General features: G+C 44.9%; 1 protein-coding gene across 2 annotated transcripts in view; it reads left to right on the forward strand.

Annotated features, from left to right (window-relative positions):
- The window catches only part of PPP1R1C (protein phosphatase 1 regulatory inhibitor subunit 1C), a 57,106-nt gene extending 34,751 nt beyond the window's left edge, over nucleotides 1-22,355 (forward strand). Inside the window, exons 4-5 of one of the 2 annotated variants that reach the window (XM_084829829.1) lie at nucleotides 403-463; nucleotides 21,878-22,355. In XM_084829829.1, the coding sequence (XP_084685955.1) occupies nucleotides 403-463; nucleotides 21,878-21,966 (150 nt within the window). In that variant the 3' untranslated portion in view covers nucleotides 21,967-22,355. Of the gene's footprint in view, nucleotides 1-402; nucleotides 475-21,877 lie in introns of both variants that reach the window. The other variant, XM_084829833.1, reaches the window with a different exon arrangement.
- The last annotated feature ends 2,433 nt before the right edge of the window (nucleotides 22,356-24,788 follow it).

Consider the following 24,788-nt stretch of genomic DNA (forward strand, 5'->3'; position numbering starts at 1 on the left):
CAACTGGGGCTCACATGGTAAACATGATGACATCACAACACATCGTCAATCAGATTTGACTGTGTGATTACATCACAAAGCCAATTAAGAGTGAGGCAATGTTTAGATCTTCTCACTCTAAATGGGTAAACATTTCAGCAGTCCCATTAAAAAAGTCGCCATAACAGGAAAGGTAGCTCTCACAAAAAGTACCCCTGCTTAAGTTCAGCCATAATGTAAATGTTAACACAGTATTAATAAATACCAGTATCAATAAACAGTATTAGTAACTGCACTGCAAAAAGAAAGCATTCGGGATACGTACGCATTGCGAAAAGTACAAACAAAATGAAATGTCTCTTGTTAAATATCTGACTTTATTGTTTTGCTGTTGTTGTTGAAACATTGTTCTTTTATTCTTAGTCACAGAATGCCTCCCCCAAACAGAGGAAGCAGAGTGTCTATACTCCTCCTGCTATGAAAGGTACTGTCCAGGTACTGTTGCTTGTCATGCTAATGCCTGTTTTGTTCATTACCCCATTTTACATAGCATCTCTCAAGTCCCCAAACAGAAAAACAACTCCTAACTTTGCTGTCATCTCGGAGTTCACAACCCAATAGCAAACCATGGGTTCTCGTTCTGGCTTGTTTGTAGTTAACAAACCATGGTTTGTTTGAGTGGCTGTGTTCACACATCACAGCAACCCAGAATTCAACAACCCATACCATGGGTTAGCATTCTGTGCAAACAGGCCAGTGAATGAACTGTTGAAAGTTGTTCTAAGTTTATACCCAAGGAGTCACCAAAAATTGTAGATACAAAGTGAGTACATCTGTTGCCTATAGCCAGATGCCACACAACTCAGATTCCAGTCCAACAGACTGTCTCTCTGTGCCTCTCCCTCTGTCTCCTTTTATCGCTCTGATTTGCATCCACCCAAGTCTTCCTCCAGGGAGCACAGGGCAGGATACATGATGATTTCATCTTATCCTCTCAGGATCCCTGTGGAGATAATGCATTGTATCCAACATTAGTCCTACTTAGAATAGACCCATTTAAATGAACGGGAGATAAGTTAGTCATGACTAACTTAAGTCCCATCAGTAGGTCTACTCTTAGTAGGACTACCATTGGATACAAGCTTCCAGTGTAAAATGTAACATTATATCCATGTATCATCGGTACAGCCAGTGAGCTTCACTGTCACATGGGGATTTAAAGCCAGGTCTTTCCACTTTAGGGGTAACGACACTCTGTCATTTGTGCAGGTATAGCTGCACTACAGTTGCAGATTTGACTTGGGACATGATTGCTACCACAAGTCTAAATATTTGCACTGGGGTGTCATGTTTTGTGAAGCTGCACTGCCATAGCCATTGACATGCCTTTGTCTCTGGTCCTTGTGGCCATATTACACATTATTGGCTCTTAAATGTGCCTAATTAGGTTGTGTCCTAATGGGTGTAATTATCATTCTTGGGCTGAATCCAGACTAAGCTAGACAGACACACTTTAGTCTCATTCAAATCAGTGGGTCTTACATTATTCACTCATTGATATCACAAAGAAAACAATGATAGCTGTGTGGACCACAGCACCATTGATATCAATGGGATTAAAGCATGATGTAGTCTGGATCCATCCCCTTGTTATTGTTATTAATGTATTTGTTGAGCACACAACTCAGCACTGCACAAAACAAGTGCTTTATAACTGCTTTGTGCTAAAAAAAAAAAAAAGTAAATACTTAGCTATATTTCCTATATTCTTACTCATCTCCATGAACTGTCAGCCTTTAATATTGTTATGAAAAGTTAGGGAAGTACAGAATTGACCAGGAACCCCGAAGCAAGCAGCAAAATGTCTTGGGCCAACTATGGATCCTATTCAGGGAAGAGCGGGGAGTGGGAAATTCAGTCTCTCCCCTCCCCTCTTCCTCCAAGCATGCATTCTCGTAGCTGACTGTGCCATCCATTGGCTCTGTCGGTGGGCAAAGCATCCTTTTACGCATGCCAGGGCTGGAGTTCAGCTTACCTATAGGGATGTCGGAGAATTTCTCCACGAATCTCCAGGAGGCCAAATGCCAACGCATTCGGCCCCTTGAAATTGGTGGAGAAACGGTCTGCCACCCCCCCGCCACCCCCCGGGATGGGACTTACCTTGTGCGAATGTCCCTGGCAGCGGCGGCTCCCGGCGGCGGTTTGGCGGCAGCGGCAGCCGGTCTTCCAACCGGCCGCCGCCGCCGCCATTTCCAAGTAAAAAAACAACAACAACAAACGGGATAAGCTTCGTAAAGATTTACGTAGACTATCACGGCTAGATTTTCAAAAAACACCATGATAGGCTACGTAAATGTTTATGTAGTCTATCACGGCTGACTTGCGGGGGGGGGAAACGTGTACGCAAATGGCGGCGCCCATGGGCGCCGCCATTTGCGTTCCTTATTTGGGCACGTGTAGTCTACGTAAACATTTACGTAGTCTACGGCGAAAAAAAGGGCAACGCTATTTGCGTTGCCCTTATTTTCGCCGTAGTCTACGTAGACTACACGTGCCCAAATAAGGAACGCAAATGGCGGCACCCACGGGCGCCGCCATTTGCGTACGCGCGCTTTTTTCCCCCCAAAATCAGCCGTGATAGGCTATGTAAACATTTATGTAGCCTATCACGGCTGACTGCAGGGACGCAAACGGCGGCGGCTACGGCCGCCGCCATTTGCGTCCCGGCCAGCCAGGAGGATTCGCGGACGGACAGACGGGGCGCCTCTCCCCCAGCCAGAATTTTGGTGGGGAGGGATGGGGTGCCTCCCCCCTGCCCGGAATTTCGGGGGGAGGGACGGAGCGCCTTCCCCCCACCGCGAAGAAAGCTGCGGGACCAGGTAAGGGACTTTCGTCCATCCCTACCTAGCTATTTTGAAGGGTAGCGTAGGCCCAGTGCACCTAATTATTATTATCTTGGGGTCTTAGTATTTCACCCTTTACTTCTGCTAGGTTAACAGAAAACAATAGAAATATTTAGACAGTTTTTACTAGTGCACTCCACCTGTAAAATGGGTAATTTTTTCAAGCCTTTCTTGTAAGACTGGCTAGAAAATTGTACCCGTTTTACAGATGCAACATTCTTTTCTAAAATGCTACATATATGCATGCTTATATGTTTTGTGACTTGATGTGTAGCTTGTGGATGTGAGTTCTTGGCACTGCTCATATTTCTCCTTGTTTTGTGTTTGTGGCACAGCATAGTAGTGTAGGTTAAGGTAGATTGATAGCGATGGCCCTCATATCATCTATGGGGGGCCTACCTTCTTCTTGAATTTGAATTCCACCTCGACGCATGCAGGGCTTGAGCCAGCAAGCTGACCTGTGCATAGTTGCCTACTTACATACACAGAGATCACCTGTGCTGGTTAGGGAAAATATGTCCAAGCAAGGAGAATCAATCTTAACTCTGGTTCTCGAGCTTTAAAATAGAGTTTCCTTCTAACAACAAGCAATGAGAACTGGTGCCATTTTGTCTGTTGTGTTAGGCTGAAATAGGAAACTTGGTAGTACTGGGCAGAAAACCTCTCCCACATTTTTTTGACCATTCTCATTCAGTTTGATAGAGGAGAAATTGCTTTCAAAAGAAATTCAATACTGAAGAAATTCTGTAGAAATTCTCAAGGGTTGGGGTCTTGGGGGCTCCTTACTTAGGAGGTGGCTGAAGAATGAACACAAGTGACATTGTACAATCATCTCTTTGGCAGCCTGTAGCATTTTCAGCTCAAAAGCACCACAAAAAGAAATGCAACATAAATTATAGACTGTCCTGAGAATGAGGCAGAACAATGGAAGCCCTTTTCATGGGGGAAGAAAACTTTCTGGAAATTGGAGGGCAGATTTTGGCAAAGCACTAACTCCACCTCATCCCTGGAGCTGGACACAACACTGCCCCCACCCCTCACACCTGCATTGTGATAGACACCCACTGGGGGCCAGCCTGCCAACACAGTGGATGCTGTTGCAGCACGAAACCCCCCAAAACCCTTACCAAAAAAGAAAGCAGCTGTGCTACAAGCCCTGCCAATGGGGAGCTCTACCTGTGAGAAACTGTTAAGAATTTCTCCCTCCCCTGGAGAAATTCAGTGAAATTATCTCCCAAATTTCTCTGCCCGCAAATATGGTGGAGAATTTTGAGAGGTTATTTGCGCACAGCTCTAAAACTTAGCATGTCCCTCCGTCTTCTCCATATCCAATGAAGAGGCATAGAACGTCTGGTTCATCTGTTCTAGCAGCCTTATACAGCATCATACTTTTGGTCTATCTTCTCCAGCTTTGCCCATCCTGGTGTCCGCCATATGGTTAGGATTACAGCTCCCATCAGCCCAAGCCAGCATGGCCAATGGTCAGGAAAGATGGGAGATGTAGTCTCAAACATCTGGATGTCAGATGTATACTACTGGGGGGGCTCCAAGATCCAGGCAGAATTCCAGCTACCTAAATTTTTAACCAGAAGCTCCTAGGAGTCATACTGGGACCTTTGAAATGCTCTGCTGCTTAGAATGAGCTATATGGCTACCCCCTACTCAATATCGCAAGATATTTTAGTTATGGAATCAGCATCATGGTAATGTACAACCAATAGCACAAACGTTTCCTGCTCCAGATTTCCTTCCTGTGTATTTTGGTTTCCTTTCCACTTTTCACAAGGGGTCATTGAATAGCCCTTTAAGCAGGAAATGGCTTACTCAGTCGTCTGTGCATGTGCGCGTTTTACTGGAATGCAGCACACTGGAAAAATCAATGTGAGTGCTATTGATTGCAGAGCTATCTCCAGAGCAAGGCAGACAGCAGCCCAGAGAGCTGTTCAGCACAGGATCCTTGTGAGGATTATGTTTCTGTGCTTAATGGATGTTGGGAGACACTCTCTCCATTTGAAAAGCCTCTTTCTTTCCCCTTTCCCCAGTGGCCTGATTGGATGCTTACGTGCCCTGTGTGCTTAGCAAATCACAGACTGGGTATTTTTCCTATGTACTAGCCACTTATCAACTAGTCCTCCATTTCACACACGCACACACAAGCAAACACCGCTGCGCCGGTGCAGAGTTGAATAAAAAGCTCTGAACGTATGTTCAGATCATCATCTGGTCATGCTCAGTCACAGATGCATTTTCAGTTTTAATGGTTAAAAGCAGCCCTGAGCAGGACATATGCATTAGAAGGTGTTATGTATTCTAGGGGGTACTGTGGGTTAGTTATTGTTTTTGAACCTTGGCAGCTCCTGTAAAAGTGGGAGCAGCAAGAGTGGGTGGAGTTTCTGCTAAGTCCTCACTTCTGTGTGTGCTGAATAAAGAGCAGTTGTGTTCAAGGCCTGCTGAGTCCTGCAGTCATTCCTACTACCAATACATTTTTTTAGCAACAAGGATGGGATTCTGAGAGCTATACAGGCAGCGAGGACTGTGAATCCGTTTATACAGCTAACTAGTAAGCAGTCAGCTAAACCTACTTAAGAACTTCAGCAACTCCTGTGTTTTTTGAAAAAGAGAATTAAAATCAAGATGGCTGCTCTTGGACATTTCAAAGAGTTTGATGTTAGTCAACCTGCTTCCTGGGATTCTTATGCTGAATGGCTTTCATTCCATCTTGAAGCAAATAAGATAGCTAATGCTGGAGAAAAGCAAGCTGTGCTCTTAACTGTTTGTGGGCCACAGATATTTGCCATAATAAGATCCCCCACTGCTCCTGCCTCACCCAGAACTAAGACATTTGATGAACTTTTAGGATTACTGAAGATACATTTCTCACCCAATCCTTCAGTTACTGTACAGAGATTTAAATTTCACAAAAGAATGCAGCAACCTGGAGAGGGCATTGCCACTTATATTGCAGAAATGAGTCATCTTTCTCAACACTGCAACTTTGGGGATTTTCTAGAGGATATGTTGAGGGATTGCCTTGTCTGTGGGGTTTATGATGAAGCACGACAATGACATCTGTCCGAGCCAAATTTGACATTTGCAATGGCTCAAGAAAAGGCACTAGCCAGTGAGACTGCATCACTATATGTCACAGAACTCAAGAGAGATGCAGATGTGTAAATGCCATGCGGAGCAAGCAGGCTGAATATTCTGGGCAGCAAGGTCAACACAACACAACACAAGAAATGCATCCTCCATAAAATATGCAGATAGGCCCTGGCTTACCTATTCCTGCTCAGGCTGTAGAGGACCACATCAGTGTCTCTATGCAGATTCAAGAATGCTGAGTGCAGGTTTTGCAAGAAGAAGGGTCACCTTGAGCGAGTCTGCCATTCCAAATCTGTCAGCACAGGTCCAAGGAACTATAGCAAAGAGTCACTCCACCCAGCGTCTCATGGGGTTGATTATCCACAGGGTGATGAAATTCAACAGCTATATCATATTCAGAAGGTCTGTGGCAAGGAACCTCATGAATCTGTGTTGTATACAACAGTATTAATCAATGGCCAGAAGTGCAAAATGGAAGTGGATTCAGAGTCTGGGGTATCCATAATTAACAGAGGCACCTTTAAATACATATTTACTGAGGCCCTTGCTCCAAAGTTGTCAAGTCCATCATGCATTCTGTGTGATTACAATGCAAAGAAGGTCGATATCATTGGATGCTGCACTGTAGATGTACAGTATGGCTCCTTCCAAGGGAAGCTTCCACTTATAATTATGGAGGGGGCAGAGGAAAAACCTCTTGGGAAGAAACTGGTTCTCATCGATAGGGATTGGCATTCAAGGAATTCATGCCCTTACAGGTCAGCTTTCAGCAATTGTTAATAAATTTCCAAGTGTATTTCCTGAAGAACTGGGAGAATACAAAGGGAAGCCAGTGTCACTCCATCTGGATCCATTTATTGCACCCATTTGCATGAAAGCCAGGAATGTGCCCTTTGCATTGTGGGAAAAAATTGAAGAAGAACTTGAGCATCTCATCAAGCAAGGTGTGCTAGAACCAGTTACACAGACCCACTGGGCTATGCCCATTGTGCCAGTATTAAAGCTTAATGGGAGGGTGAGTGTGTGGGGATTACAAGTGCACTGTGAATAAGGCACTTAAGCAGCATCCATACTCGGTGTCTGCTGTCAATCAGCTCCTCGCTGTTTCTGGTGGAGGAATGGTCTTTGCAAAACTTGATCTTGCCCAAACATATCAACAGTTGGTCATCGATGATTCTACAGCAGATGCCCAAACAATAATCACTCATCTAGGGGCATTGGAAGTAGAGCATCTGCTATTCAGAATTTCTGTGGCGTCTGGACTGTTCCAACAATTCATGGAAACCCTACTTCCTGGAATTCCAGGTGTTGTACGATATTTTGATGATGTCCTGTTCATGGGATCAACAGAGGAAGAACTTGCTGAGCGACTTCAAGAAGTCCTACATCGTTTTGACATAGCCGGCATTCATATAAAAAAGGAGAAATGTGAAATCTCCACTGTATCATTTTTGGGCTATCATACTGATGCTTCTGGCATTCACCCCACTAATGAAAAAATACGTGCAATTCATGATGCACCTGCTCCACGCCTTCTTGGGACTTCTCAAATTCTACTATGTGTTTCTTCCACAAAAGGCTACCATTGCTGAACCACTGCATCACTTGCTAGGAAAAGGAGTTCCATGGAAATGGACCAGCCAGTATGAGAATGCTTTCCAGAATGTCAAACACTTGTTGAGTTCAAATTTTGTGCTTGTATGTCATGATGAAAAAGAGCCACTAATCCTTACGACTGACGCTGCTTCTTATGGGGTTGGTGCTGTACGAAGCCACAAATTTCCAGATGGTACAGAGGCACCAATTACTTATTATTTGAGTACTATGTCATCCACTGAAAGGAACTTTGCACAAATTGTCAAAGAGAACTTGGCTGTTATTGGAGGAGTCAGAAAGTTCCACAACTATCTCTGTGGCCATGCTTTTGAAATATGCACAGACCACAAGCCTCTTCTAGGGATCTTTTCTCCTGGTAAGCCTACTCCCTGCATACTATCACCTCTCATGCAGCGTTGGAGCTTTCTGTTCCATGCTTATGATTATACACTTGTCTACAAACCAGGAAAGGCAATAGCGAATGTTGACGGAGTGAGTCGGGTACCACTTCAAAGTCCAGATTGTACCTCTTGCGCTGGAAGTCTTGATGCTCAAAGCCTTTCCTGACCCACCTCTTCAGGCTGATCAAATCGCTAGGCTGACTGCTCGAGATCCTGTACTGGTTCATGTTTTAAACTGGGTATGGAGGGGATGGCCAGATGAGGCCATCCCCTCCATTATTCATGACATTTTGATTATTCGTGACATCCTCAGTCATTTTCCCAGTTCCAGGCTAGCCCCTTTTTGGGTGGTTTGCCATGACATGGTGTTACAGCATCCTTCCCCAACCTGGCGCCCTCCAGATGTTTTGGGCTACAACTCCCAACGTTCCTAATCATTGGCTATGCTGGCTGGGGCTAATGGGAGTTGAGAGCCAGAACATCTGGAGGGCACCAGGCTGGGGAAGGCTGTGTTAGACCATAGTTGGAGCAACACATCAAGGTGTGTCAAGTTAGAACAACTAGCCAAGTATGGTAGCCTCCAAAAGGTCGTACTGTTTCAAACAGGTTCTGCTTTGAGTGCTGCCCTTGTACACAGGTTAGCAAGCCCTCTGAAGATGAGGCAAGAGGCAGAGCCCAACCGTTTAGAGTAGGGATGTACGAAAGTCACTTACCTTTTCGCGGATTCTGTTCATGGTGGGGGGGAGGCATTCCATCCCTCCCCCCGGAATCCTCGATGGGGGGAGAGGCGATCCGGTCCTCCCCCCCGGAATCCTCGACGGCTGGCTGTGCTCCGCGGCAGCTCCACGGATCAGCTGGCCGGGCCCAGGCCTGGGCCGTCTGCCGCCGGATTTCCGGCCGCGGAGGGCTCTGGGTAAAACAAACGTGTACGCAAATGACGGCGGCTGCAGCCGCCGCCATTTGCATTCCTTATTTTTTGCCGTCTGAATCTACATAAATATTTACGTAGACTAAGATGAAGAAAAGAAAGGGGAACTCAAATAGCATACTGGGCGCTATTTGCGTTCCCCTTTCTTGTCTTCATCTTAGTCTACGTAAATATTTATGTAGACTAAGACAGCGAAAAATAAGGAACGCAAATGGCAGCGTCCGTAGCTGCCGCCATTTGCGTACACGTTTTGTTTTTGTTTTTTACTCAGACGTGATAGGCTACGTAAGTCTTTACGCAGCCTATCACGTCTATGGGGGGAAAAAAAGAAAAAAAAACAGACTGCAAATGGCGGCAGTGGCGGCCGATCGGAAAACCAGCCGCCGCTGGAGCCGCCGCCATCCGAAACATCCGCCCCAGGTAAGTCTCGTCCTGGGGGGGGATCCGCGGGGGGGTGGCGGGACGTTCCGCGATGGATTTCAGGGAGCCGAATGCACTGGCATTCGGCCTCACTGAGATCCGTCGCAGAATTCTCTGACATCCCTAGTTTAGAGCACCAGTACAACAGAATGGTTCATCACGAGCAGTTGCAAAGAAGAGCTCTGTTTGTATAAGATCCTCTTTCAAGAGCGTAGAAAAATACTCGTTATTCACGTTCACTTCAGGCGAAATGACCTGATGCTGTATTGCTGGGAAACACAAAACTGAAATGGGAAGTAACAGGAAACAGGGCGAAAAGGTGAAGCATACCTCTATTAGGAGTCCCTGGGTTAACCCTTGAGGGATCATTTTGCTCCAGGAAGTCTCAAATGTAGTTCAGATTAGGCAGATGTGGGTGTGGGTGTGTGGTATCCATTCATTCACCCATCTTTCTATGTAGATCATAGAATCATAGGGTTGGAAGGGGCATCATCCTCCATTCATGTCTCAGAGGCATTATTGGGCATCCTGAGGACATCCTACTGCTGGAAATAAGTACAATGTCGTCCTGCGTCTCTATGATACCCTATTTCTACTTCAAAGAGAGAACAAAAAAAAGGCGGGGGGGGGGGAGAACAATATCTTGCTAACAGATACTCTGTCATGGTTGCACCATCTGAAATGTATTGTCTTCTGTCTGACCAGGAAATTGTTGGGGTCAGCTCAGCTGCAGTAAACACACAAGAAAGGAATCCACATAGGAAGCCAGGGTTGCTTTGGCACTGGGATTAATGTGTGCCTGAATCCATAGTACAGAGGTGGCAGTTCATCATTTCTAGCAGTACAGCTTTTCTACATGAGGCATTTATTGTGTGTTCGTCATTCCCTACTCATGGTTGTGTACAGGTTCTTTAGACAATGATGTGACCCTCCAGTTTTGCTTCTGTTCTTAAAGAGCACTTTTGGCGAGTTTTTTTAGAGCAGGGAAAATGCGGTATTATTTCTGAAAGTGAAAGAAAATGCTTTTTCCATTTGTGTATCTGTCCTATTCTGCTATATTACATGTAGCAGTTATGTAACAGAAAAGCAGGAAAGGAAATACAGTGGATTAACAGCCTCATGTAGAAAAGCCAGTATATACACACACACATACACACACACAGAAAATCACTTGATTATAGCCACCTCTGAGGATATAATGGAGATATTGCCTTCCATGAATGGAATGAAATCTTTGGGTCCAATTCATTACGTTGAGTTGACCAAAAAAAATCCAGACTTGAGTTAACAAAATAAATCCAGTTATAAAACAAGTGTTTGAAAAGTGATTAAAAAAAAAAAAAGGCTGGTGTCATATAAGGGTTTACCAGAACCTGACCCAAGTAATATAAAATGATCTAGGAATAAAAGCAAACCTGAAGACTTATCAGAGATGTAAAAAAGACGGTAATATAAGTCATAAACTGAAGAGCTGTTTTAATTTTATTAATTTAAAGAAACTATAATAGATTCAGGCATTATTTATTAGGCATATGAAGTGGACACCCGTGACATTTATATCGACACTTTCACTAACATATACACAGACACACATGCAGCCATTACACCAGTTCTGCCTTCTATGTGGCAGCACCCTGGGCAGAGAGTCTGCTCACACATTACTGATAAGATGTTCTCTTAAATAGATGCTCAGTCAGGAACGCTTCAAGATTACTTTCTATTTCTTTGCTATCAATATGACAACAACCAATCGCTGTTAAAATGGATTTCTTATCTTGGTTTCAAATTCAAAGTAACTTGTTCTTCAGTGACAGTGCTCCCTCTAGTGGTGTGAGGGCTTGTCACATTTCTAGTTCCTGCCTCTGTACAACAACCCAGGGACATATGCTTAGAGAATGGAGCTTTGACTTGCCAGAGATCAAGTGAGTCCAGGGGTGAGACTTAAATCTGTACAGATATGTACCAGTGGCTGGCTCAGATCTCCATTGCCCATTTGAAATGTTTTCATCCATTTGTACTGGAGGACTTAAGATCCTATTTGTATTTAATCTCAAATATTATTGAGGCCAGAGGCTTGAGGCAGATGCATGAAAAGAGCAGTGAAAATGATGGATATAAATCAGGGTTCAATTAGATTTTAATTCAAGGCTGGGGAGTCTCTTCATCCGACCCGTAGCATCCCCTCCTTGGCCCTGCCTATAGGGTGGCTGCTTACATATCACTGAAAAGGGGGCAACCCATCACCAAAAAAAAGAGGACAGAAGAGGATGCTGGCTTGCACAAAATTTGCATAGACTAATTTGTATGTATATATGCAAACTGAGAAAGAATTACCATAGAGATACAATTTAAAAAAAACAGAGTGGAAGACTGTGACCAGGTGACCTGTGTGCCTTGCTCAGTCTGCTGTCCAGGAGCCTTTCTACACGAGGCATTTATTGTGTGCTCGTGATTCCTCATTCATGGTTATTTGCAGTTGCTTTATGCGATGTTGTCATCCTCCAGGGCCTCTCCCATTGGTTGCAACCATTTTAGTGGTTCCCCCCACACACACAATGAAAGTCGGGTATGATATATACATGAATGGCAGCATGAAACACTAGAGTATTTGTGCAATTCTGCTATACCACAGCACCACCTAGTGGCTGTGTAATAGAACATATAGAGAACATACAGAGAAAGAAAAACCCTGGAAAAAAACATGCATAAAGGAGCCGATCTTAATCCCTCAAAGAATCAGGAAGCAGAAGCATCAATAAAGTCACGGGTTAAAAGCCTCACATAGAAAAGCCCTAAGTGCTGTTGATGGGCAACTTCAAGGCCCAGCTCTTCCTTCTGAGGGTTCTTTATCTTTAAACCAGACCTGGACTTGTCAGCCTTTCAAACAGAGGTCTGTCCTCGGTAATGTAGGACACAGGGCCACCATTCCCATCTCCACACAGCGATTAGACTTTAAAAGAAAGCATCTATTTGTTGCCAATTGGAGCTTTTCCAAAAGCCAAACTTCCACATGGTAGGGAAGAGGTAATCCCTCCCTCACTACATGCTGCAAGACTGTAAAACAGCCTAAAAATTACACACACACACATACCCTTCTGGTCCAGCAACTAGGTTTTAGATAAAGCTTCCTTTGCTGCAAGGTAGGTGGTCACCACCGGAGAGGAGTGGGTTTGTTTGAATGGGAGTATGTTGGCATCAAGGCCAAAATCCTGCAGCCAGTGTTCACAAAGAGCATGGCGCAAAGTGGCTCACAACAGCCCCCAGTGCCCCTGACCCCGTGCTTGGGAGACCTCAGCAGAAACAGAGCTGCAAGTAAGCATCTGGACAAGGGCAGGCTGCCAGGCGTCATGAGGTGCAGAGGAGTCATAGCTTAGGAAGCTGCCTTATACTGAGCCAGACGATGGGTCCATGTAGCCCAGTATTGTCGACACCGACTGGCAGCGGCTCTCCAGGGTTTCAGGCAGGATTCTTTCCAAGCCCTACCTGGAGATGCGGGGACTGAACAAGGGCGGGTCATTGCATAGGGTTGCCCAGCACAGCAGCGGCATGGGAAGTGTTATGGCCATGAATGGAAATTAACTGTAGATGTGACTACTGACCTTGTACTGAACTTCAGATACACTTTGCCATGTGCTTGACATCTCTGCAATTTATGGAGTGTACAAGGGATAAATCACTACAGGATCTGGCTGTCTGCCTATGCTTTCTTATACATTACAGTGCTCAAGTATTGACAGCCTAAACCCTTGAAACATCCAAGTCTTGTTTTCTTCCACAGTGTATTGGGGTGATGTTTCCATGACATTCCCCCGGCCCTCTGGGTCACATGGGAATTAATTTAGGCGCTATCTGCAGCCGTCTTGTGTTCAGTGGAAATGTAGCAAAGCCCCAAACCCATATTTAAAATAAGTTATCCTGCATAAATATACATGGGGTTTCTCCCATGCCCACCCCACATTTTCTTCCAATCCACTATCCAGGCAGGTATACAAGAATGGGTTGAAATAAATATTTGGTTTTTCTCCAAGGGAATGGAATTATTCTCGTTTTATTTATGTTCACTCTGTACATTTATTTTTGACATTGCTGTTTATTGCAAGTGGGTCTGCAAATTTATCTTCTAGAAGGATGCTTTAGAGGGAGAAATAAAAGAGAACAATGATATTTGTTATTTTTTGGCGGCATGGTAAGAAAGCCAAAGGGTTGTTTTACTACACTCATGGGATGATTTCTGAGATCTCTTAGCCTTGTCTTTTTATATCATATTATTCCATTGGTGCCTTTCAGCAAGATAAAAAAAAATGTATACAAAAAACGTGGCATCTGTCTGCATTCCTCTCTTTCCCCATTCACTTGCAAACTGCATTTAGTTATTTCTTAGTAGCTGTGTCTTTCCAGATCTCAGCGAGTTTCCCATAATCTTGTTTTGTTGAGTTTGGCATAGTGCACATTTTTATAAAATCCCTTTAGTTCCTTTTTTATTCCATGTATTCAGCAGTGTCCTTCCCCCACATAATAGGCACCATTGGTGAAATGGATTCCTCATCTCCCCCCCCCATGCCTCCCCCCAAATCTGCTGTGGGGGTTGGGGGACCTTTGGAACAGATTTGAGGTGTGCAGGGGGAGGACAGGAAGGCGAGGTCCCATTGAACAGAAGTACACTTGCACAACGTTAGGTATAGCCCCCACTCCATCTTCTAGTAGGCAGTAAACTGTTCTTTCCACACCATCTGAAAAAAATCAAACATTACCTATATCTTGACAGATAGCTATGTTACAGGCAGATTTGGACAGGACAACCCCAACTAGACAATTCCAGAGTGGTCGCTTCTGCATTGGACTGGCGGCACAAGACTGTGTCATTATCTGTGTCGTGTCCCTGCACTCCCAGTCGAATGAAGAAGTGACTGCACATTCAGCTGGTTGTGCACAGTTGTCCCTCTTATTCCATGACTGAACAATTCAAGTTAAATAGCAGCAAGAGGGTACTAAGGTAATAATCTACAGCAGACTTCAAAACTGAACATAAACGAGTTCAGAGTTATCCCATTGAAAGCTGTAGGGCCTAACAAATCCATTCAAAAATGTTGTCTTTCTTTCAGCATATTGCACCTTGAAAGAGGAGCTAAGGGTGCAATCCTATGACCGCTAGTCAGCAGCTAGATGGGCATAGGATAGGTTGGTTCCCGGAGAACCCACCCCCTCCTGTGCCACCTCGTAGGCGGCATGGATTGGCCCCATGCTCAGCTCTCATAAGAGCGGCACGGAGCAGTGAAAATGGGGTGTCTCGGGGTCGGATGGGGGGGTCGGAAATGCCGGTACGACACATCCTATGTGTTGTCCGGCTGCCGCTTCCTGCGCTCTGAGGTCCCACAGCTAGGCAGCTGAAATCAGCTGTCAAGCCGTAAAAGCCGGGTGGGTGGAGTGAGGAGGAGATCTGCTCCTCACCACTCCTCCCACCCTGCGCTGGATAGGTGGTTGCCCCCGGGCTTTGAGGCGACTGTTGATCCAGGTAGGATTGCTCCCTAAGTGTTTTAGAACTGAAACAGAAGTCTGTGACCAGGTTTGCATGATCAGGGAGGGAAAATAAGCCAACATGGCTTATTTTCCGGCCCAACGTGTGCCTGTCATGCGCCACCAAATTACCCTAATTACCCTCACCAAGTGCAGCTTGTCGTGATGTCCAAACCCGGCAAGGGTGGGTGGTTGACAAACCACCCTGGAACCCATGGTTTGTTCTAACATTGCAGGGTGGTTTGTAAACCATCCTAGCCACCCACCCTCGCCAGGTTCAGACATCATGACAAGCCACACCTGGAAAGGGTAGTTATGGTAATTAGGTGGTGCGTAACTGTCATGCGTGGAGCGGGAATAAGCCCACAGTGGCTTATTTTCCCTCCCGGATCATGCAAACGTGCTGTGCTGTGTTGTCCTCTGGGGCTTCTGCTCTTTTATCTGAAGTCTTCTGACTGGCTAACAGTTTCAGTTGAAGACTAGTGAGGGAATAAAGGAATCAGCAAAACTGAAGTGTTTACATATGGGTGAAGCTGGCCTGGAGCTACAAAAGCCTGAATTGCTGACATGTTTGGATGCTGTCAGAGATCTGGCTTGTTCAGCCACACGCTAAACCAGCTTTCCAGCTCGAAAGCACGTGCTTTGTTTGGTCGGGACAGGAGTCGTGACCGCATCGTTGTACTGAGGAAACCTCTGTGTGCGTGAAGCATGGGGAGCTGCTGTTAGCAACTTTTAAATGTGAGGAAAGGAAGGGGAATTGAAGCAGGGTGATCTGAAAGAATCAAGTGGAAAACAGCCAAGCATTTTGAACACAGTCTTTTCTTGTTCTTGTGCTTGATGAGCTGTGGCGGCGAAGACAATGGGCCTCATTGACTTTGCTGGGACTGTGAAAGGGCTGTAACTCCATATCTGTACTTTGGAAGGGAGGCAGGAGACTTGGGGATGAGGTGGGGTGGGGAGTGATCAAATGGTTAGAAAACCTGTTAATTGCTCTTTAGTTGTTTCTTGCTTTTTCTCCACGGAGTTGAAGGTGCCTTATCATTATGCTGGCATGCTTCCCTGTCCTTCGAGAAGATAAGAAGGTTTTGCTTCCATTTTTAAATTATCCACCGTTCAGCTTTACATCCAAACCCTGAGCTGTCATTCATCTTAACTATGGTTTATTGAAACAAGCCAGCTTCATAAACCAAGGTTTGTACTTGGCTTGTTTTGTTAAACCACAGTTAAGACTAATCGTATTTTATTCAGGTTCAAACAAAACAACAAACTCTGGTTAGCCTAAAATAGAAATAAGAGCTTCTGCTCTCCTTGCAGACACACTGGAGGAAGGAAGGGGAGGAGGAGTATGTGGGCCCAAGGCAACCTAGACTGGGTTCAGACAATGACGTTGGTAAAAGAAGCCATTGTGGCTTCCCCCCTCGCACCCATACATGTTGCACATGCAGCCGCTATTTGCATAATTACCCACAATGCAGAGCAGGTTGCCATGTCATCCGAACCTGGCACATGAGATGGCGGGGTGGCTTCTTACCCACTCTACAACCCATGCCTTGCAGTTGGGGTTGTAGGGTGAGTAAGAAGCTTCTTTTACCAACATGATCACCCAAACACCCTCTAGGCTCACTCCTGTAATAATGAATCATAGTTGACGATTACATCCAAATGAAGCCACAGGTTGTCTCTCATCTATCCACTGACCATATCCAGACCTACTTAGCATCAACCAAGTTGCCTGGGGATTGGTACTATTGCTGAGGGAAGAAATATAAGTGCTTCTCCTCTGCACAATCTAGACAAGGGCATGAAGATATTACACAATATTGACACGGTAAAGATATATTATGTAATGCTTTCTCTCCAGCTTGGGATAACCAAGCATGTTTTAAAGACAGTAGCTGAAAAGCCAAACACCACTTGCTCAGTGGCTTTTTCAGGGCAGCAGGCCAAGTGGGATGACCCAGTTGTCGCTTCTCACTGGCCCTGTGCTAGCAGCCTAATGTGTTAAAAGGTATTCCACCAAAGTATGTTGCTGGTGGAGGAGGGAAAAAACTGGAGACATGTAGCACTGAGCAGCAGTAGCTAGCAGAACAACACCTTGGAGCAAAAGCAGTCTATCTGAACAGTGAGAACGTGGGAGTTTCAATAATATTGCCCTCAAAGGGGGTATAGCAATTCTGAACTCATCCTGAGAAGCGAAGGGCTGGATGTGCCTGATCTTGTCTGATCTCGGAAGCTAAGCAGGGCCAGCCCTGGTTAGTACTTGGATGGGAGACTGCCTGGGGATCAGGCTTCCTGCACTGAGCAGGGGGTTGGACTCGATGGTCTTGTAGACCCCTTCCAGCGCTGTGGTTCTAGGTCTATGTACTCAACAAGCACTTCAAATTGTGCTCAGAAATAGACTGGGATCCAATGAAGGTGAACCCTGCCCCAGTCATAGAAATGGAATACTATGAAATGAAATACTATGGTAAAGTGTGTTGCACAGTTTAGCAACTGGGGTCATTTCTGAGGATAAGCAAATTCCCCCAATTATTGTCCTGCCATTCCAATGTCCCTTGGGTTCTGCTCTGCTTGTCTTCTGGTAGGAATTGCAATTTTGGAATGTTTGTAATGGATGATGTGCATGCACTCTCACACTTACAGCGTGTGATGAAAGTGGGTTGTAACCCACGGAAGCTCATGCTACTTTATTAAAACATCTGAACAACTAAAACAGTTAGTCTATATGTGTGCTACACTTAACCCTTGAACCATAAGAAAAAGAAGTGGTCCAAACCCTTTTCCCTGAAGAAAGAAATGTTTTTTCTTAAACTGCCCCGCAGGTGCACAATTGCAGTCATTCAGGAAGAAAAAGATCTTAAATTATCAGAACCCTGGGTTTCATTAATGGCCACTGGAAGCTGCAATTTCTGCCACTCTAGCTTCTTCGTTCATGGATGGTTGCACGGGTGGGGGGAGTTCTGGCTAATTCTCCATTTTTCTTTAATTGCCAACAGTTAAATGCACAATTTCACAATATCAGGATTTTAAAAAAATAACAAACAATTAAAATCCCAGGTGTTGGCAATTCTTTAAGGGGACAAAATGGAGAATTAAACTCTTCCCTAATGGACAAATGACCTAGAGCTTCAAACACAAGATTTTGACTATTTTTAATTATTTTCTTCATGCAGGATAGCAATTGAAGTTAGATCAGAAAATATTTATTTTTAATTTTCTATTCAGTTGTATTTATTTATTTTAGAAAACATATTTAAAGCAAGCATACAGCCTGAAAATACAAATCTAGAAGGTCCACAGATTCCAACACTGATCATTGTTGGTCAAACATATCCAGTAAAGCAGAACCTCAAAATCCAGAGAGGAATCTGGGAGGGACAGATTCCATAAGCATCCCCAATTATGTATGGAGTAACCTCCAGGACATCTTGGAAAAAGATTACCTGTGGTTGACCTCCAAAATGTCTCACCAAATGGCGCTTCTGAAGACGCCCATTCTGGAAGATCCACCCACCCATCACATCTCTTGCTGTAGAAACCTAAGAGATATAACATCTTCAGAGTTTGACCCACCTAGAAGAAGCCTTGCAGTGCAATCCTGTGGACTCAGAAGCAGGCCCTATTGAGTTCAATGGGACTTATTCCCAAGTAAGTGTAGGTTCCCAGGTATAGATATGGATGATTATTTTAAAGAAGAATTTGAGGAAAAGACTAAAAATAGATGCTTGGCAGTTCCTTTCCTGCCTTGCTAACCCAGCAGTGTCTGACCCTTCAAGACTTAATATAGCAAGGTTGAAAATTAAAATGCTTTTCTTTAAGGAGATTTGATTAGTCAGGGCCAAAGGTCCAGGCCATGTTTTTCCATTGTGGGTAGAAACTTCAGAATATTGTTCCCATCAGCAAGGGCTGGACAAGCCAAGGTCTTTATCCGGAAAATGAAAAGTGTATCCAATAATAGTATCTGCTAGCGGTGTGTGCACTGGCCACAAGGTTCAGTTCGGACCCTAATTCGGATCTTTGGAAAACTGTCCAAGGCTGCCTGATTCAACTCAGATCCGAGCCTGAAGTAAGGTTTGGAATGAAGCTTTGTGTCTCCTATTGAATACCATGGGAAACCCACAGTGCCACTGTGCAGAGATGACACTGGGGATTCCCAGGTCCCAGGCCAGCTCCTCCAAGCACCATCCAAGTCCCTTCACATGTCATGCTCCATCCCAATTGGAATGGCAGATGATGTGCAAAGCCATCACACGACTTCGACAGCACTTGGAGGAGCTGCTCCTCCAAGCACCATCCGAGTTCCTTTCTCCGTGCGCAGAGAGGCATGCAACTTTTCTGCATGGAGAAAGGCAGAAAGGGCAGGACATGATGATGTCAGGGGAGGGGCTCTGGGGGAGGCCCCGGATCCCAACAACATCTGGACCCATCACATTGGCCCATCCAGTGAGGAATCCAGCCCCCAGACCAAAAACGACTCTACACCCCTGATTCAAAGGAAACACTCAGTCTCCAATCTACAAGAAGGAAGATTCCAAGTTAATTCTGCCATGGTGCACAGCTGCCAAATATCACTTTCAACATAATATATCTAGAAATGCAGACATGCCACAATTTGAAGCTCTCTGTGTGCTCAGTGCAGTACTCAGTGCAATACTCACGTAGATCTTCTTCCATTGAAATGGTGCAGCCCTGGTGAGCAAGGAGCCGCATGTGTGTATTAGACCTCTGGCACCTACTGCAGGTCAGTTCATCTGCACTTCACAAAAGCTTCATTGTGTGATATGATCAACTTCAACGCTGCTTTTGATTCATTAAATTGATTCAGATGACTTGGATGTGCATTAAACGCTTGCCCTACTATATATCCCAGATATATTTAACAAGGTTGAGGCAAATTATTGAATAGTTACTTTCAGATTTCTTCTACTTTGGTGGGATAGATTAAACCAGATGTCAAGTTTTAGTTTCCCCATTGGAGATTTCATGATGTGACTAGAAAAATGTCAAAAAGTGTGCCTCATTTGCACAGATAATTTATCCTGAATCTGGAAATAAGCTTTGAGGCTGTGATTTAATCTAAAATGCATTACCCATTGAAAGCGTATTAGGCCATACTTACTGCAAATGGCTTGCATTCAGGCTTTCTTCATCAACATTAATTGAATTAAATTACCTGCAGTGAAATCAGAGCCTTTGAGAGAAAGGAAAGAAGGAACCAGCAAACTTTAGAAGTGAGTCAAAATCAGCCTCGCATATTTATGCATTCTTTCTCATATTGTGTCATCAGGGAATGCTGAATGGGGTAATTCTGGAAGAGGGGAACCTAAGGGTACAATCTGATTGTTTTGGGGTAGAAGAAAATATGGACCCAGGGAAATCACTGCTGCTTTGTGTGGAGAATGGATGAGCACTGCCGTAGGACAGATGGCAAGAGAAGAGAAACACCAGTAGACAAAAGCAGAAATTCTGAGCAGAATTTCAGCCAGAGCATAGAGACCTCAGTAATGAGGAGCACAAGCTTAGCTGAGCACAAAAGGTGTAGCAGAGCATGAATAGAGTGACTGGAAGGCAGACAAAGGGTATAAACAGAACAGAACATCCTTGGAGCAAGAGACTTCAGGGCCATATCATATTATAGTAGAGAAATGCGTGACAGGGTGGGAGTGAATTATGAGTAGGGTAATATAATGTAACCCAAATAAACATCTTAAAAAGAAACATCGGGTTTTATTAGCAGTTGTTCACCAGGTATGCTCACCTCAAGGATCATTGCCTGATAACAACCATGTACTCTGAGACAGGACGATCATCAATTTAGCAAGTGGCTGAATATAAATCAGATTATATGAAACAAAGTGAGGTGGGTGGGTGGGGAATCAAGGATTAAAGATGACAAGAAGAAATATGGATCAAGACTGGAATCCTATACATACTGGGGGAAAATCCCATAGAACTCTTACTCCTGAACAGACATGCATAGGATTGCACTGTAAATGTACCAAATATAACATTCAACTTGTATGCTTACCTTGTTTACACTGATTATCAGAATGGCTAAATAACATGGATAAGGTATGCATCCAGCGAGAGCCATTTTTTCAGCCTACCAGACTTCAGGCCACACTGTGGCTGGATCAGAGCAGAGGCCACGGCTTCTGTGAAAGGCATGGGAGAAGACCAGGCCAGTTTTTCTTCTGGGCAGTTGTTGGCCAGCTCAGGACCAAACTTGACATGACATTGGAGATGCATGCATGCAAGTCCCCATGTCTTTTCTTGTTGCTGCTGCTAAAAGTGGTTGCACATATTTCCCGCCTTATGACTAACAGCAGGTCTGGGCTGGGAGCAGTGATTTGCACTGAGGAATTGGCACAGAGGAAAGGGCTAAGCCTCACTTTCCCCCATGCCGTGGCCCTGATCCAAATTTCCACCATTCTATGGCTGCTTTTAGTGCACTCGCTCGCTCGCTCAGGCTTGGTCCCAAGACATAGTATGAAGGCACATGAGGCAGCCACCTTGCTGAAGCTAAGCAGGTCTGGGTCTGGTCAGAGCTTGGAGGGGAGACCACCTGGGAACCACATGTAGCCACCTTGAGTTCCACGATGGAAGAAAGGTGGGATATAAATGTAATAAAAAGAAAGGCTTAGTTACTGGCAGTGAGAGCCTTAAGTTAAAATATGCTGGCATTTTTGTATTTTGGCCCCATCGCTTTTGCCCCCACTGGCCACTGGAATGTAGCCCCTGAGAGCTTATCCAAAATTTAATCCAACCCTTGGATTGAGAGAGGTTCAACACCCCTGAAAAAAAAAATTGGGCAATGCATCCATACATCTCTAACATCATGTCTAGTTTGGCTGTTCCTTTATCCATGTAATGGAAACTCAGCTTTTCGCATTCTATAAACATAGCTATGTTCATACACAAGAGCAACAAGCTTGACATTGATCAATTTCTTCCTGCAGCATAGCAAACAAGAGTGTGTGTGTGTGTGTGTGTGTGTGTGTGTGTGATCTTAAAGATGGTCTTCATACTTACAGGGATTAAGCATCTAAAAAACCAGAATGACTCGGTGTTCCCAGAGGAAGATGAAGGCGTCAATGAAAGAGATGAGGAATGGAACCCATAACTGGTACCGATCGTCTGTGGGAGGTCCTTTATTGTCCATAACTGAACTGCTAAACTTTCTCTACTTACAATGGAACTCTATTGCTTATGTTTCTGACCCAACGCAGTCTTCATGTCAGTACCCAAGGGAAGGAAGATTTCATGGTGGAATTTACAGCAACTTGCAAAACCGGCCTATGATACCTTTTAACTGAAGATAACCATTTCTTTTATAGCCATTTTCCTTTCCTTTTCTTTTTTTAGTGACTTCAAATATATAGTTTGCAAACATGTCAAGTACTCTATCTTTAGTGCTGCCTCAGCTTAAATTCTGAATGTGAGTGGCAGTCTAAGATCAGTTGTAAATAATACAGATTCAAATGCTACAAAATAAAGACAACATACATTTAGAAAAAAAATGGTGTTCTGTACAGTCTTTCCAGCTGGTGAGAAAGCTTCTTCAGCCCAGATATTCTACACAAGTTGGGGCCCGCTGACAACCTCATAGGTACACACCATCTGCTGTTATTGGCCACCTGCCCCTAGATGCGTCGTCTGTATGGGAAAGCTATGATATGGTCATAACGCTGAGAGGAGGAGATGTTTCCCATCCAAATCTATCCTTACATTTGAAGGATGCTTAAAGCTTTTTAGGATGCTGAGACTTTATCTGCATCTAACATTGTAGATTTCACCTTATATTGCTTCCTGAATTGATTGAGGTATTGGTTTAATGCAGCCTTCCTTAGCTTGGTGCTCTCCAGAGCCTTGGACTAAAACTTCCATTAGCCCCAGCAAGCATGACCAGTGGTCAGAGACGATGGGAGTTGTAGATTAAAACAACTGTAGGTTACTTACAAGGAGCTGTATCCAATGTTAGTCTAACCAAAATCCCATTCATTTCAATGGGTCTATACTAAGTAGGACTAACACTCGATATAACCCAAGATGTTTTTTCTAAGTTGCTATGAGAACAGATTTCTATTGTGAAGGAGCATTAAAAGATACAGAAGGGTTATAATCGATTGTGTTCATGAGGAACTGCAGTCCGAAACTGAGGTTGGTATGGCAGGATGTACCAGGTTTATGACAATCACCAGATCTAAAATTCTGGGACATCAATTGCCTCTCCACATCCCTGGATATCAGCTCACCATGCCACACTACTTCCAGAATTCTGTCAAGGCGTGATGCACACCATGATTATTTCACCATAAATGAGGCCAATAACTAGTGCTATGCTGAAAAAGTCTCACACAGTTCTTCAAGCATTCTCCTTCAAACGGATAGAAAAGAAATTGCTTTTGAAAGTATGGATGTACGAATCCCTTACCTAGCTCCGCACCGGGGCATCCGCGGTGGGGGGGGAGGCGCCCCATCCCTCCCCCCGGAATCCTCCGCGGCCAGCTCTCCTTTGTGGCGGCTCCGTGGAGCCACCGGCTATGGCCGGCCGCAGCCAGAGTTCCAGCCGCAGCCGAGCTGCTGCGGCCGCAAATGGCGGCCATCATAGCGGCCACCATTTGTGTCCTTGCAAGCAGCCGTGATAGGCTACGTAAGTATTTACGTAGCCTATCACAGCAAAGAGCAGGGACACAAATGGCGGCTGCTATGCCATTTGCACCCCTGCTCTTTGCCGTGATAGGCTACGTAAGTATTTACGTAGCCTATCACAGTAAAGGCAGCCACGCAAATGGCGGCCGCTACTCCATTTGCGTGGCTGCCTTTACCATGATAGGCTACGTAAATACTTATGTAGCCTATCACGGCAAAGAGCAGGGGCGCAAATGGCGTAGTGGCCACTATTTGCGTCCCTGCTCTTTGCCGTGATAGGCTACGTAAATACTTACGTAGCCTATCACGGCTGCAAGAACGCAAATGGCAGCTGCAGCACCCCAGCCGCAACCGGCCAGGAGACCAGCCAGAGCCGCCGCCGCCGCATCCACCCTAGGTAAGTTCCGTCCCAGGGGGATTCCACGGTGGGGGGGGGGGGGGAGGCCGTATTCTTTAGAATCCGTCTTCACTGGAATCCGTGGCAGAATTCTCTGACATCCCTAGTTGAAAGGACATTCAAAGGAAAATAACATTTTGGAGAAATTGTCATGGATTGGTTTGGGGTTCTTGTGCTTCCCTTACATATAAGGTAGCCAAGGAGGTTGCACGACTGTCCTGTCTTTCATTGTATAATCATTTCTCCAGAAGCCTGTAGCTTCCTCGGCTTCCCACACTTCAATTAAAGCCCAGGGGAAGACATGAGGTAATTCCTCCCATAGGACTTTTTCAGATCAGGAAGCGCAGGCAGCCTGAGAGGCTGCAGAGCAATGGAGAGATGTATAATAGCAAGATTAAAACAACAACAACACAGCACCCTCGGCCACTTCACAGTGATTAAGCTCAAAAACACCGCCAAAACACATTCAAAATAAGCTGTAAAACACTCTGAGAATGAGGCAGAAAAATGGAAGCCTTTAATGAGGGAAGACAACTTTCAGGAAATTGGATTTTGGCATAGCAAACTAGCTCCGCCTCTTCCCTTATCCTGGATACAACATCGGCCCCCTCACACCTGCATTGTGGAGTATACAAAATGGGGCTAGGCAGACAAAACAGTTGATACTGTTGCCATTTGCAGTGGAAGTGCAAAAAAACAAAAGCCTTTAGAAAAAAAGAAAAGTTGTCCTACAACCCTTGCCAATGGTGAGCCCTACCTGTGAGAAACTGTAGGAAAATTTCTCCTGCTGCTGGAGGAGGTCAGTGAAATTGTTCCCTCAATTTTGCTGCCCAATAGGGTGGAGAATTTCGAGAGCCCATTTACGCACACCTCTACTGATAACTCACTGCTGGCCG

Source organism: Heloderma suspectum, chromosome 1, assembly GCF_057233095.1.
Source record: "Heloderma suspectum isolate Gila_16-S chromosome 1, 16-S_ref, whole genome shotgun sequence".
NCBI classification, from domain to species: domain Eukaryota; kingdom Metazoa; phylum Chordata; class Lepidosauria; order Squamata; family Helodermatidae; genus Heloderma; species Heloderma suspectum.